The sequence below is a fragment of the Monodon monoceros genome, unplaced genomic scaffold (genome assembly GCF_005190385.1).
Source record: "Monodon monoceros isolate NGI ecotype Baffin Bay Population unplaced genomic scaffold, NGI_Narwhal_1 Super_Scaffold_13, whole genome shotgun sequence".
NCBI lineage: Eukaryota > Metazoa > Chordata > Mammalia > Artiodactyla > Monodontidae > Monodon > Monodon monoceros.
Genome location: NW_021703769.1, coordinates 26,818,006 through 26,832,236, shown reverse-complemented (window position 1 = coordinate 26,832,236; position 14,231 = coordinate 26,818,006). Strand labels below are relative to the sequence as shown.

The following is a 14,231-nucleotide window of genomic DNA, read 5'->3' as shown; positions in this document are numbered from 1 at the left end:
ACTGATCATGACTAAAAAGCAACATTTCCATTCCAACATCTATTCCAGCCTACTAAAATGGAAAATCTATTGGTTAGCCACAAAGGACTTTGAAAATGAGGAGATTGTGGCATCTTGTGCCTAGCCAAGATTGCAAAAAGTCTCTCTGATGTTAAAGAGTTGACACAGATGAACCGACAAGCAAACAGACTTAGGAATCTATTGAAGTAGGCAGGCGATACTACTTTCAGGAAATAGTAATGTCATCTGTGGAAATCATAAATATGAATTCTCTCAATACAGACTTTTCTCTCAATGTAGCAACTCTCTGAGTTATGAGTAGGATGTGAAGAGGTGGGTGGGGGGAGGATGCCAAGCCAAGTGCATTACCAATAAATTTTATGAACAAAATAAAATCTTTTATTTGGATGTTTTGTCTTCAATCTTCCAAAGATTGACCCAAAGGAGGCAGCTGGAGAGGTAGGTTAGCACAATGGCTAAGACCTTTACTTCAAGGTTTATGTAGACCTGTGTGGATCCTAGCTCATTCCTTACTAGCTGTGTGACATTGGACACGTTACCAATTCCCTAAATGGTGGTTTTACAATTTAAGAAAGAGGTATTAATTCCTACATTATAGTTTTCTTGCAAGGATAACAGCAAGAAATGCATATAAAATGCATTTGTCATCTAGTAGACACACATTAAGAGGTCATGAATGGGACTTCCCTGGCAGCCCAGGGGTTAAGACTCCACACTTCCAGTGGAGGCGGTGTGGGTTTGACCCCTGGTTGGGGAATTAAGAGCCCAAATGCTGTGTGGCACGGCCAGAAAAAAAAAAAAAATGTTATGGATCTGAGAAATGAGCTGAGACCAAGTGGGATGCTGGTGGGGCTAATCTGGAGGGGCCACTGGTCAATTCTCATTCCTCATGTTGACATATCAGCAATATTTGACACTCTTTCCTCCTTGACAAACTTAATTCCCTCTGGTTACTGGTAAACATAATAAGCTATATACAATACTTATTTCTAACCCTAACCCTGTGTTATGATACGAGTTTAACGATCATCAACAAATATTTATACAGCCTTCACAAATTCCAAAATTCTTCCAGGTACTGTCATAAAAAGATATTTGGATGGGCCCTAATTACTATAAATTCAAGGTTCTGGTGTCCACAAATTGTAAACAAGGTCAACAGAATTCTTTAGGAAATGTCTAAGTTAACTTTATTACTGTCTTTGGGTTTGTTTGTTTGTTATTGTTTTTTTTTGGTTGCATTGGGTCTTCATTTCTGTGTGCGGGCTTTCTCTATTTGCAGCAAGCGGGAGCTACTCTTCATTGTGGTGTGAGGCTTCTCATTGCGGTGGCTTCTCTTGTTGTGGAGCATGGGCTCTAAGTATGCAGGCTTCAGTAGCTGCAGCACGCAGGCTCAGTAGTTGTGGCACGAGAGCCCTAGAGCATGTGGGCTTCAGTAGTTGTGGTGCGTGGGCTCAGTAGTTGCAGCGAGCAGTCTCTAGGGTACATGGACTTCAGTAGTTCTGGCACATGGGCTTAGTTGCTCCGTGACATGTAGGATCTTCCTGGGCCAGGGATCGAACCTGTGTCCCCTGCATTGGCAGGTGGATTCTTAACCACTGCAACACCAGGGAAGCCCCTGTCTTGTGGGTATTTTATTTAGCAATAATTTTTTCAGTACTTTGAAATCATCCTGTAATTATATACTGTGATTATAGTGTGAGTTTTGTGCCATGTGTTAAGGTCTCCAAACTGAATTAGACCAGTGGCCTGCCTTTAAGGGGCTCATAGATTATTGCAAATAATTAGAACATGACATGGTGTGACCACCAACAAAAATATTTACAAGATACTGTGGTGGCACAAAGAAGAGAGTTTGCAGCTCTATTTAGTTGGATTAGGGAAACTTTCACAGATGTGGAGATAATTGAACTTGGTTTTGAAGGAAAATTAGGAGCTCAACAGGGCCAATTAGGTAGATGGGATGGGGGGTGTAATATTTGTAAAGAGGGATTTAAATGTGCAAAGAAACATGTTATGGAAGTAAGTTGGGTAGCAGCACCCACACTAATTTGGCAGAAATAAAAGTGGTTCCATATAAAAACCCAGGAGAGGTGAGTGGGGACCAGTTCATAATAAGTTGGACACTGTGCTAAAGAGATTTGATCTTTTGAAAGATTTTAGTTGTGGAATTGAGCTTTACTGGATGGGTAAGACTTTATGGGAAACTCTGAAATAACATCCATTTATCTAGCCAAACCTAAAAGCAATCTTTCTCTTAGAGGATTTTCTGGAAGTCTCATACATTAAAAACATGATTATTCGATGTGCTTATGTGTTTACATGGGTTAGTTAATGAGTCAGTTATTCTTCCAAATGGATTACCTTTGTGAGTGAAAAGTGGTACTAGCTGGATTGGATATTGGAAAAGTAGGAATAAATTAAGACAGTCCCACACAAACCAGGACACATGGCCAACCAACCTTGACCTAAGTGGGTTGATGGCCCAGGTGGAGAAATCATTGTTCCTGCTCTCTGGGAGCTCATATCCTGAGGAAGGAGGAGTAAGTGTGATGTGATCAAATGTTCTGTGATGGCGATCTCCATATTTGGGAATGAAAGTGGGGGTGGACTTGGGTTTCCTGTCCTTCCATGTGGGTTAAAATGAGAGCTCAGAACCCTGATAGCACCCAAAACTCTGTCTCATCTTGAAAGACTCTTCGTGACTGTGTGACACAGGTCACTGGACAAAGAAATTCTGCTGCCTATTTGTCTTGGGAAGTCTGTAAACATGAAGCTGTTTCTGGTCCTCATTATTCTGCTGTTTGAGGTACCCAAAGGTAATGTGTCTAAATGTACCATGAAATTCTAGGAAATATTACTAGTCACAGGAATGGGGGCAGGGCCTTCAAGATTATTGATATCTTGCTGGTATCATCAAAAGTACTCACTGTCTTCGGACCCTGACTTTAGTCTGTGTCTTAGAAGACAGCAACCAGGGAGGTAAGAAATCAGGGTTGTACTATCAGAAGTCCTCTCCAAAGACAGGAAGGAATCCATCATCTAGAATTACCTTTACAACGTTGAACATAGTTTTCACCCAGGAATCTGGCCATCTCGTTTTCCATTTTCCAAATTCATTTTCAGCCTACACTACAACAGTAATGTGAATAGTACAAGCTTTGGAGTCTTGTAGATGTGAGGTTAAAATATGTCCTCATCATTGTCTAGTTGTATGAAATGAGTTAATTATTCCCTTTGAAAATCAGTTTTCTCATCTGTCAGGTGAGTATAATGACTCAATTTCAAAATGATTTTATTTCATGTGAGGATTACATGAGCTTACAAATGTGAAGCACCAAATTCATGGTGAGAGCTCTGTCAGTGAGAGTTCCCTTCTTCTTTGCTCTTGTAGGAAGGTAGGTTGTCTTTTTGTGGTCTTAAAAATATCTTTTTGTAAATAGATCTGCAGTGAACATTGTGGTACATGACTCTTTTTGAATTATGGTTTTCTTAAGGTATATGCCCAGTACTGGGATTGCTGGGTCGTATGGTAGTTCTATTTTCAGTGTTTTAAGGAACCTCCATACTGTTCTCCATAGTGGCTGTATCAATTTACATTCTCACCAAAAATGCAAGAGGGTTCCCTTTTCTCCACACCCTCTCCAGCATTTATTGTTTCTAGATTTTTTGATGATGGCCATTCGGACTGGTGTGAGATGATATCTCATTGTAGTTTTGATTTGCATTTCTCTAATGTTCATTGCAGCTCTATTTACAATAGTCAGGACATGGAAGCAACCTAAGTGTCCATTGACAGATGAATGGATAAAGAAGATGTAGCACATATATACAATGGAATATTGCTCAGCCATAAAAATAAATGAAATTGAGTTATTTGTAGTGAGGTGGATGGACCTAGAATCTGTCATACAGAGTAAAGTAAGTCAGAAAGAGAAAAACAAATACAGTATGCTAACACATATATATGGAATCTAAAAAAAAGGTCATGAAGAATCTAGGGGCAAAATGGGAATAAAGACGCAGACCTACTAGAGAATGGACTTGAGGACATGGGGAGGGGGAAGGGTAAGCTGGGACAAAGTGAGAGAGTGTCATGGACATATACATACTACCAAAGGTAAAATAGATAGCTAGTGGGAAGCAGCCACATAGCACAGGGAGATCATCTCGGTGCTTTGTGACCACCTAGAGGGGTGGGATAGGGAGGGTGGGAGGGAGGGAGACACAAGAGGGAAGAGATATGGAGATATATGTATATGTATAGCTGATTCACTTTGTTATAAAGCAGAAACTAACACACCATTGTAAAGCAATTATACTCCAATACAGATGTTAAAAAATATATCTTTTTAACCTTCAAAGATGCTCCTTGGTTCTGGAATTTAGAATAAGGAGAACCATGTCTTTTTTCTTCATCTTTATTCTGTGGGCTTGTTCACATTTGCGTACAAGGGTAAAGAAAGAATTGGAAAAGCAGATTTAGGACCTCAATGCAATGCTCTGAATAGGTAACATTTTGAATGTCTGGGAAGACAGGCATACATGGAATTGAGTTTGATCCCTGGACAACATGTTTATCTGAGATCAAAAGGAGGATGGAGAGAGAGAGAGAGAAAGAGAGAGAGAGAGACAGAGAGAGAGAGAGAGAGAGGGAAAGAGAGAGAGAGAAGAGATGGAAGAGTCAGGTTGTGAAAAAATCATAGAGGCTGAATGAGGGAAGTTTTCAACAGCAATAAATGCTGAGACCCCTGAGGTATTGGCAAAGGGAGTTTTCTGCTGTCCATGTCAGTGAGTGTGAAACCCAATTACACTGTTAACTTTAAACGTTCTATCTGTGATGTTCTTTTAAAAGTTAATTTGGCTTTGAATTGTGCCATGGTGACAAGTTGGTACTCTCTGGGGACACTGGACTGTGGTAGGGCTGACAGGATGTTGGCTTTGGGTATTGGCTTGGAACCTGGGGTTTTGGATGTCTTAACTTGGGATGCTTTTCAAGGAGGAGGCTCTGAGTTTTCTCTTAGCATAAGGTTCACTTTGGGACCACAGGATGTCATAGTTTGTGGGGAACCACATAACTTCTTCTCTGCCTCAGGAACTAATCTTGTTCATTGCTGTTTCCTGTGCATAGATGCAGCACGACACAGAAGATGCTTTAGTAACGTATCAGGTTACTGCAGGAAGAAATGCAAACTGGGAGAAACATATGAAATAGCATGTGTAAATGGAAAATTATGTTGTATTAATGAAGATGAAAAGAGACAATATCAACAAGTCACAGAGCCACCTGAACCTTCAAGGAAGCCTGATTTGAAGTTGGACTATGCTATCTTACCCACTGTCACACTTAGCACAATTTCACTATAAACCAAGAGCTTGTTCCATTGGTCTCCACTCTTCTTAAACCAAAAGTGCCACCTAATCCAATAGGGAAGGGCAAAAGATTTATCTACTTCTTTCGTGAACTTGATTCTCTACATAATAAAGTCCTATGCTTTTCCCTGGATTTATTTGTTAATGTACTCACTCATTTTTTAACACTTCAAACATAAGTGAATATTTTTCATGTTCTAGGCATTATAGTAGCAATATGGGTGATACAGATATGAAGTGAACACGTTAGTAGAGGTGGCAGTTAGCCCCTCCATTTTCTATTTGAGGTAATATTTCATAGCATTTCATGTTACTCTTTTTAATGAAGCTTCTTAGGTCTAAGCAGATCTGAATGTCCTGGCTTTGTGTGTGTGGGAATGAATACAGAGGGTTTGGCTAACAACCAAGAATTCATTAGGGGAAGGCAAGACATTTGAATATTTTCACAATAGTTATTGGGGCAGGTCTAATGGGCAGTGATGACACCTAGTGATAATTCCAATACATCATTTGAAGCTCATTTAACATGCATGCTTTATCTCCTTTTTTAGTAGCAATTTGAACTAAGTTGTGTCCATTTGACACAATTAGGCAAATATTACTCGTAGGATCTTTGAAATCATTTCATAGTCTGTTTGTTTCAAAAGTGTGAAATTTATAAACTTTTAGCTATTCAGATGAATAAGGTCTGGGGTTCTAATGTAAAATATGGTGACTATAGTTGACAATTCTGTATTCTATAATTGAAATTTGCTGAGAGAGTAGAACTTAAGTGTTCTCACCAAAACAAACAAACAAACAATTTGAGGTAATGGCTGTATTAATTAATTAGATGGGGGAGATTCTTTTCATAATGTATACATATATCAAATCATCACGTTGCACACTTTAAATACCTTACAATTTTGTAAGTCAATTATACCTCAATAAAGCTGAAATTAAAAAATTAAAGAAATAGTGTGAAATTTAAAGCCTTATAAATTGAGAAGGACATATTTAAAAAGCTCTTCAGGAACTAGATAAAATTTCAGTAAGCCATGACCATAAGAAATGCTCTCCAAATGAACAGAACCGAAACTTTTGTGGTGACATCCATTGATGTTCCTTGCTTGAAGTATTTGTCATAAATAACTTTCATGGAGCTAACATTTACTCATCTTGGATAAAGAAATCAATGAGCCTTATCCCTCTATGTGCAGCTCACCATATTGTTTCACTGAGAGGACAGAGAGACAAATATTTAGATGGATATGTCACTATTTTCAGAGCCTACAAGGACCTTCCTTTTAGTAGTTGTGGCTTTTGGGAATTCTGGAGAAGAATGTAGCAAACAAAGACTGGGCTGGATTATAAAATTTTAGAATTTTTTGTTGATTTCACACCATGGAAGCTAATACATGACCATATCAACCTAATTCTCAGAGGAGTTTTAAAAAAGGCTTTAAAAAGCCCTTTCTGTATGGCAGCACTTCACAAGCTCCTCTGTTTTTCAGTCTTCCATCACTGTGGATCATCAGAGGCATTTTTAGGGAGGGTCCATTTGGGCCCTATAACATGAAGATGGGTCTTACCCATTGTCTTTATATGTGTCCTCTACTCTGCATAAGTCCTTTGATAGATTAGATACGAGAATCTATTTTGGCTTAAGGTGGTATCAGATCAACCAGTGAAGTGTCTTCTGAGTTGGGACAGTGGGGTATAATAAACAGAACAGATAATTAAGCCTTGAATTCTATTTTGACAGGATGGATCTACTTTTTGTTTTGACTTTTGCCCTATTATCCTCCTTGTATCCCTGCCATACTCATAGGAGAAGTGGGTGTGGTTTGTACTGTTAGATGCATGTTTATTTGTCTGCCCTATTTTTATATGCAAAATTCAATGAAAATCCCATGTTTTTGTTATGCTCCCTTTGGTATAGGCTGTATTATGGGTACCTTGTTTTTCTTGGATCTGTCTTATAGCATTCTCTAAAATCTTATTCACTGAACATTTTTAAATTTCCAAATGTTCTAGGTAAAGTTTTCTACTTAGTGTCAGCAATTGGAACCACCCATCTCCCTAGGAGTCTTGGACAATACTCATGAAAGCTGTCAGAGATATTAATCATTTCCTATCCACACTCACCTCTTCTTAGAAAATTTGCTCATAGCCCTCCTCAGGGAACATGTAACCAAGCAGGACCTCATGGGGCCTTCCTGGGACAGACATCCTCTTCCATGTCTTCCACCTGCCCTTTATTTGTAGAAAAACTTTAGCCTCCTAAGCCTTCCCTGAGTTCCAAAGAGCAAGTTTAATCAGAGAATTGGGAAAATGCATAAACAAAGGAAAACGGTCAAGCAAGGCAAAATAATATTTTAGCCATTAAACAAAATCAAGGACCTTTAATTCTTCCTCAAGGGCTATAGATAATATTCTGAGCCATATTCTTGAGCTGTTTTGTAGATGCTGAAATCTCCACCAGGTGGAGCAGTAGTTTGCCCACAAGCATGTAGATCCCAGACTGGCTGGAACCAGAAGGTTGATGATGTTGACTCCCAGTTGCCTCACCACCAACCAATCAGAAGAATGTCCATGAAAGCTGATCAAACACCCTCCAACGCTCTCCTTCACCCAGTCTTTAGAAACCTTTCCCTGAGGGCAATCAAGGAGTTTAAACATTTTATGCATACTCCTTGCATGGCCTTTCAATAAACGTTGCATTTTCCTTCACCACAACCCCATGTCAGCTGACCCAAGTTTGGTTTGGTAACAAATCTATTTCTATGGGCCCTGTCAAGAAAGTAGATACTCCTGTTATCTTGGCTATATGTAGCTGAATTATGGTGTGTCACTAAATTAAAATATAGTCAATGACTTTGAAGTAGTAAAATAAAAATTTAGCAAAATATCTGTATTCTTTAGTGAAGAATAGTGGCATGGTAAGCCTTACCATGCTGGGAAAGAATAAAAAAGAGCACATTTCAAGTAACACAGTTGATGACTTGCACAAACACACATCACATTCCCCAGAGTTTGCATGTAGCCTATCTTTATTTTTTAAGTCTTTATTTTAAAAGAGTGCAGTGAATAACTTGACATCATCAAAATTGAAAACTTCTGTGCTTCAAAGGACACCATGAAGAAAGCAAAAAGACAATCTACAGAAAGGGAGAAAATTTTTTGCAAATCATATATCTGATAAGGGACTTGCATCTAGAATATATAAAGAACTATTGTAACTCAATAATAAAAGACAAATAACCCAATTTAAAAATGAACCAAAAATGGCCCCCATCTTTCTCACACTTGTTAGCCAGCAGTGACTCTGGGAAGTCCACATATTGCCACACGTTACTGTTAGTGATCACGTGCCTGGCATGGCTCTGGAAGACAGGGACCTTAAAGAGCCACAATGGCTAAACATGGTGATAATGAAAAACTGGCTGCTCTGGAGGCCAAAATCTGTCATCAAATTGAGTATTGCTCTGGTGATTTCAATTCACCAGGAGACAAAATTTTAAAGGAACAGATTAAATGTGGATGAAAAGGGCTTCCCTGGTGGCACAGTGGTTGAGAGTCCGCCTGCTGATGCAGGGGACACGGGTTCGTGCCCCGGTCCAGGAGGATGCCACGTGCCGCGGAGCAGCTAGGCCCGTGAGCCGTGGCCGCTGAGCCTGCGTGTCCGGAGCCTGTGCTCTGCAACGGGAGAGGCCACAGCTGTGAGAGGCCCGCGTACCGCACAAAAAAACAAAAAACAAAAAAAAAAAACTTGGATGAAAGCTGGGTACCTTTAGAGATAATGATATAATTCAACACATTGAACCATCTAATAACAGACTTTCATGTAATAGTAGAAGAGTTGAGCAAATGAAAAAATGTGCAACATCACTAGCCATCAGATAATTACATATCAAAACCAAATTGAAAAATGGGCAGAAGACCTAAATAGACATTTCTCCAAAGAAGATACACAGATTGCCAACAAACACATGAAAGAATGCTCAGCATCATTAATCATTAGAGAAATACAAATCAAAACTACAATGAGATATCATCTCACACCGGTCAGAATAGCCATCATCAAAAAATCTACAAACGATAAATGCTGGAGAGGGTGTGGAGAAAAGGGAACCCTCTCGCACTGTTGGTGGGAATGTAAATTGATACTATGGAGAACAATTTGGAGGTTCCTTAAAAAACTAAAAATAGAACTACCATCTACCACTACCAGAACTACCACTACCCAGCAATCCCACTACTGGGCATATACCCTGAGAAAACCACAATTCAAAAAGAGTCATGTACCAAAATGTTCTTTGCAGCTCTATTTACAATAGTCAGGACATGGAAGCAACCTAGGTGTCCATCAACAGATGAATGGATAAAGAAGATGTGGCACATATATACAATGGAATATTACTCAGCCATAAAAAGAAACGAAATTGAGTTATTTGTAGTGATGTGGGTGGACCTAGAGACTGTCATACAGAGTGAAGTAAGTCAGAAAGAGAAAAACAAATACAGTATGGGGCTTCCCTGGTGGCGCAGTGGCTGAGAGTCCGCCTGCTGATGCAGGGGACACGGGTTCGTGACCCAGTCCGGGAAGATCCTACATGCTGCGGAGTGGCTAGGCCCGTGAGCCATGGCCACTGAGCCTGCGTGTCCGGAGCCTGTGCTCCGCAACGGGAGAGGCCACAACAGTGAGAGGCCCGCGTACCGCAAACAAAAAACAAAAAACAAAATAAACAAATACAGTATGCTAACACATATATATGGAATCTAAAAAAACAAACAAAAAAATGGTCAGAAGAACCTAGGGGCAAGACGGGAATAAAGATGCAGACCTAATAGAGAATGGACTTGAGGACACGGGGAGGGGGAAGGGTAAGCTGGGACAAAGTGAGAGAGTGGCATGGACATATATACACTACCAAACGTAAAATAGATAGCTAGTGGGAAGCAGCTGCATAGCACAGGGAGATCAGCTTGGTGCTTTGTGACCACCTAGAGGGGTGGGAGAGGGAGGGTTGGAGGGAGGGAGATGCAAGAGGGAAGAGATATGGAGACATATGTATATGTATAACTGATTCACTTTGTTATGAAGCAGAAACTAACACACCATTGTAAAGCAATTATACTCCAATAAAGATGTTAAAGAAAAAACCACATTGATACAGCACTTCACACTCACTAAGATCACTATAATCAGAAAGGCAAATAATAACAAGTTTTGTCATGGATGTGGAGAACCTGGAACCCTCATACCCTGCTAATGGGAATGTAAAATGGTGCAGCCATGTTGGAAAACAGTCTAGCAATTCCTCAAATGTTAAGCATAGATTTACTATATGATCTGAGTGTTTCACTCTTAGTTATACATACAAAAGAAAGGAAAACATATGTCCACACAAAAGCTTGTACATAAATGTTCATTGCATCATTATTCATAATAGCCTGGTCACATGCCTATACCCTAGGAGCAGCTTTGGAAGGTACAGACTCATTCCTACTACCAAAATAAAACAGTGTGGGAAAAGTGTTGAGAAGTCTGACAGATGTCCACTACACCAGCTTTGAAATAAGAATTCAGGAGCAGAGAACCTCTTCCTTTAATATTGCTGGAGCTAAAGTAGATTTTCAGGGACAGATTCAGTCTAATTGGCCTGTTCTTAGAGATGCTACTAAGGTGGGAGCTGCCTAATTAGGGAATATGGGCTAAGATGTTCAGGCTTGGGAAAAAAATGAAAAGTGAAACTACAGACTTATCTTTTAAACATCTTTGGACTTGACCTTGTAGGAAACAGAGGAAACTTGAAAGGTCTGAAATAGATGAAAGCATAAAGTTTCATTATATAAATGTAGCTCAGAGAATAGTGTAGGGGACAGATGAGAGAAAGACTTCTGGAGGCAAACAGAACAGGAAGGAGCTGCAATCAGCTGGTAAGATATGATGCATGCCTGTTTGCAGGCAATGTTAGAAAATATATGGAGGTAAGGCTAGATTTTTAAAATAATTAGAAGATAGACTCAACCAAATTAGTTGATTACTTGGAACCAGGGAATGGGAAAGAGAGGATTTAAGCATTCCTCTTAGGTTTCTATCTTGGGTCACTGGGTAAATGCTTGTATATTTCAGGTAATAGGAGATTCTGATAGAGTTTCCAGTGTGTTAGTTAGTTCAGTGCTTGTCATCCTTATAGTTTCCTTGTAGCTGTAATTGTTCTACTCATAGCCTTCCCTCTGGAAGGCAGCATTAGGCTATACCTTGCACAGGGATGGGCATCTGACTCAATGCAGTTCATCCAAGGGCTGCCAGGTGTAGAATGTGTTACTCAGCAGAGACCATCAAGGGGGTTCTTTCTGAAATTCTGACTAGGAATTTGGGCAAACTGGTAGTTGAGAGCAGTGAGGGAACACAGCATTAACAGTGATGAAGAGAAATGCTTTGGGACAAAATTGAGGACAGCCTCTACGAAAATTTATATCAGGACTAAATAAGACCACAAATGGGTTATGCATCTGGAGTACAACACTTTGGTCCCATAGAAACTCACTTTTATTGCATTGTTTGGCCAGCATTCATTCATGTCGTGGTGGACTTGTTCTGATCCACACATTAAGATAATGCATGAAACTCTGTTTCCTGCTACAGGTGTATTGTGAAGACACACTGCACTACAACCTATAGTGCTCACTTATTGATAAAAAATGGAGACGCTTCTTTTAAGTCACAGTCCAAGGAAAAAAATCTGCATTTCTCAGGGCATTGACTCAGCTTCAGAGAGCCAATTCATGTCCAATCACACCGTATTCCTAGACATAGAAAAGACAGTCTCCTTTCCCTCCACGAGTGGGCTAGATAAGGGGAAAAAGTGAATTGGGGTATGAAATGGTAGCAAGGTCAGTGGATTCTGGGAAGAGGCAGTAGATGACTTTGGTGACTATATTGAAGAAAGCAGCATCAGCACCATCTATAGTCATTTAAATAAAGAAAAAAGTATTTGTTATTTCAACAGAGTCACTATGTGCATCACATGTGGGATCCTACTGCCATCTTGGTATATCGTTAGGATCTCACTGAGCACTCGCTATCAACTCTGTGTGCCACAATAGTTAAAACTATACTACAGGTTCAACCCATAGCTTCCAGAATTCATTTAAGGGGCTTCGAAGAGAAGCTGGAGTTGTGGTAATGAGGAAACACAAGGATATAGACTATCCTTCAGTGCTTGATACCACCATAACCCAGTTTCTCATATCACTGGGGGCTGAAACCAGGGAGTTGGTCATCCTCACTCCCACCACATCCAATGATTATTGCTGCTAAATAGCTCTTGAATCTACCCACTTTGTTCCATCTTCACTACCTTGATTCTGGTCCAGACCACCTCTCACCTGGCCCGTGGTGATAACCTTTTCTCTGTTCTCTCCATAGCTACTCCCAGTTTCAACACATTTATGCATTCAGTACAGTGTGATTTAAAAAGTGCAGACCTGACCACATCACTCCCTGCTTAAAATATTTAATGGCTTCCGATTCCTCTTCAGTTAAAGATCAAAAGCTTTAACATGGTCTATTAGCCTAATAAGTAACTCTCCAACATCATCCTTTCTCTTGTTCTTTGCCCACAAGCCTCATTTTTGGGGAATATACCGTATTCCTTCTAATTCAGGGCCTCAGCACAGGCTGTTTTCTATGCATTGAATTCTCTCTCTGTATCCTTTCCCCATAAAGTCCTTTAAAACTCCCTCTACTTATTATTTAACTTAAGCACCACTTTCATTTTTAAGTTAGTTCAAGCATGTGTTAATTGCTTCTTCAACTAGTAGCAAGAGGGTTTGGGGAGACAGTGACTTGCGGGACTTTATGAAGCAAAGGGAACATTAATAGGAGTTGACATTGCATTATTGGAAGGTATAATGAGTGTGCCATGGCAAAAAAAGATAGTTTATTAAAGTTTCTCATAAATGTTTTTATGTCATTATATATGTATATATATATGATTTCTTCCTAGCTGAGCTATATTAAATTCTCCTTTTATGCTGGGTAGTGTTTCCTGACAACTTATGTCCTGGTTGGATTCTACAAATTTTTGTCCACTCCTTTCCTTTTCCAAAATTCCGGTCTTGTATCCAGTTCAAAGATTTTATCCTTCCACCTCCCTGTGCAGGCTAGAACTATAACTCTAGTGGCTTGAAATGGAGGAAGGGACATCTTCTGACTCTAAGACACTTTCCCCTCTAAGACTGCCTCATGTGTTTGGTTGTTTTCAACCCATTATTGCACACAAGATCACACACATTCAGAACTTGCACATATTCACTGACATGCTTATGCACACTTTAGCCCCCAGTCCTGACTGCATCTCAGGAGTTTTCTGAGGTCACTTCTTTCATTCACTCACTGTTTCCTGAGGCTTGATTCCCAACATGCCCTCCAGACTTGGAACCTAATTTGATTGCCTCACCTGGGGGGTGGGAGTGAATGAGGATTGTGTGCGCTGACCACATGATATGCATCCTGGCATCCAGGTTGTGTAGGAGTGCAGTTAACACTGCTGTCTACCAGGCTCTGGAAAGCTCCTTCAGTCAGAGGAGCCAAGAGGCCATGTTCATGCAGCAGCGGCAGCGGCCTGGTTCTTAGTAACACAGACGCTGATTGCTGCATTAGCATACTGGGGAGCAGTGCGCTGGTGTTGGCTTGTACTGAGTAGATAGAGCCAACTGTGAGCATCTCTTTCCAACTCCATATTCAGTGACTTCACATTATAGCTTGAAATAAACTATGTGGGAGAATTTACACAAGGAAATTAGCAAATACTTTAAATCAGGTCCGCATCGCCACCTTGGGAGCT

At 40.1% G+C, this 14,231-nt stretch overlaps 1 protein-coding gene across 1 annotated transcript; it reads left to right on the top strand.

Annotated features, from left to right (window-relative positions):
• Positions 1–2,791: 2,791 nt before the first annotated feature.
• On the top strand, positions 2,792–5,388 carry DEFB128 (defensin beta 128). Its single transcript, XM_029220814.1, has 2 exons — positions 2,792–2,840; positions 5,153–5,388. The coding sequence occupies exons 1-2, from the start codon at positions 2,792–2,794 to the stop codon at positions 5,386–5,388; spliced, it is 285 nt and encodes a 94-aa protein (XP_029076647.1).
• The last annotated feature ends 8,843 nt before the right edge of the window (positions 5,389–14,231 follow it).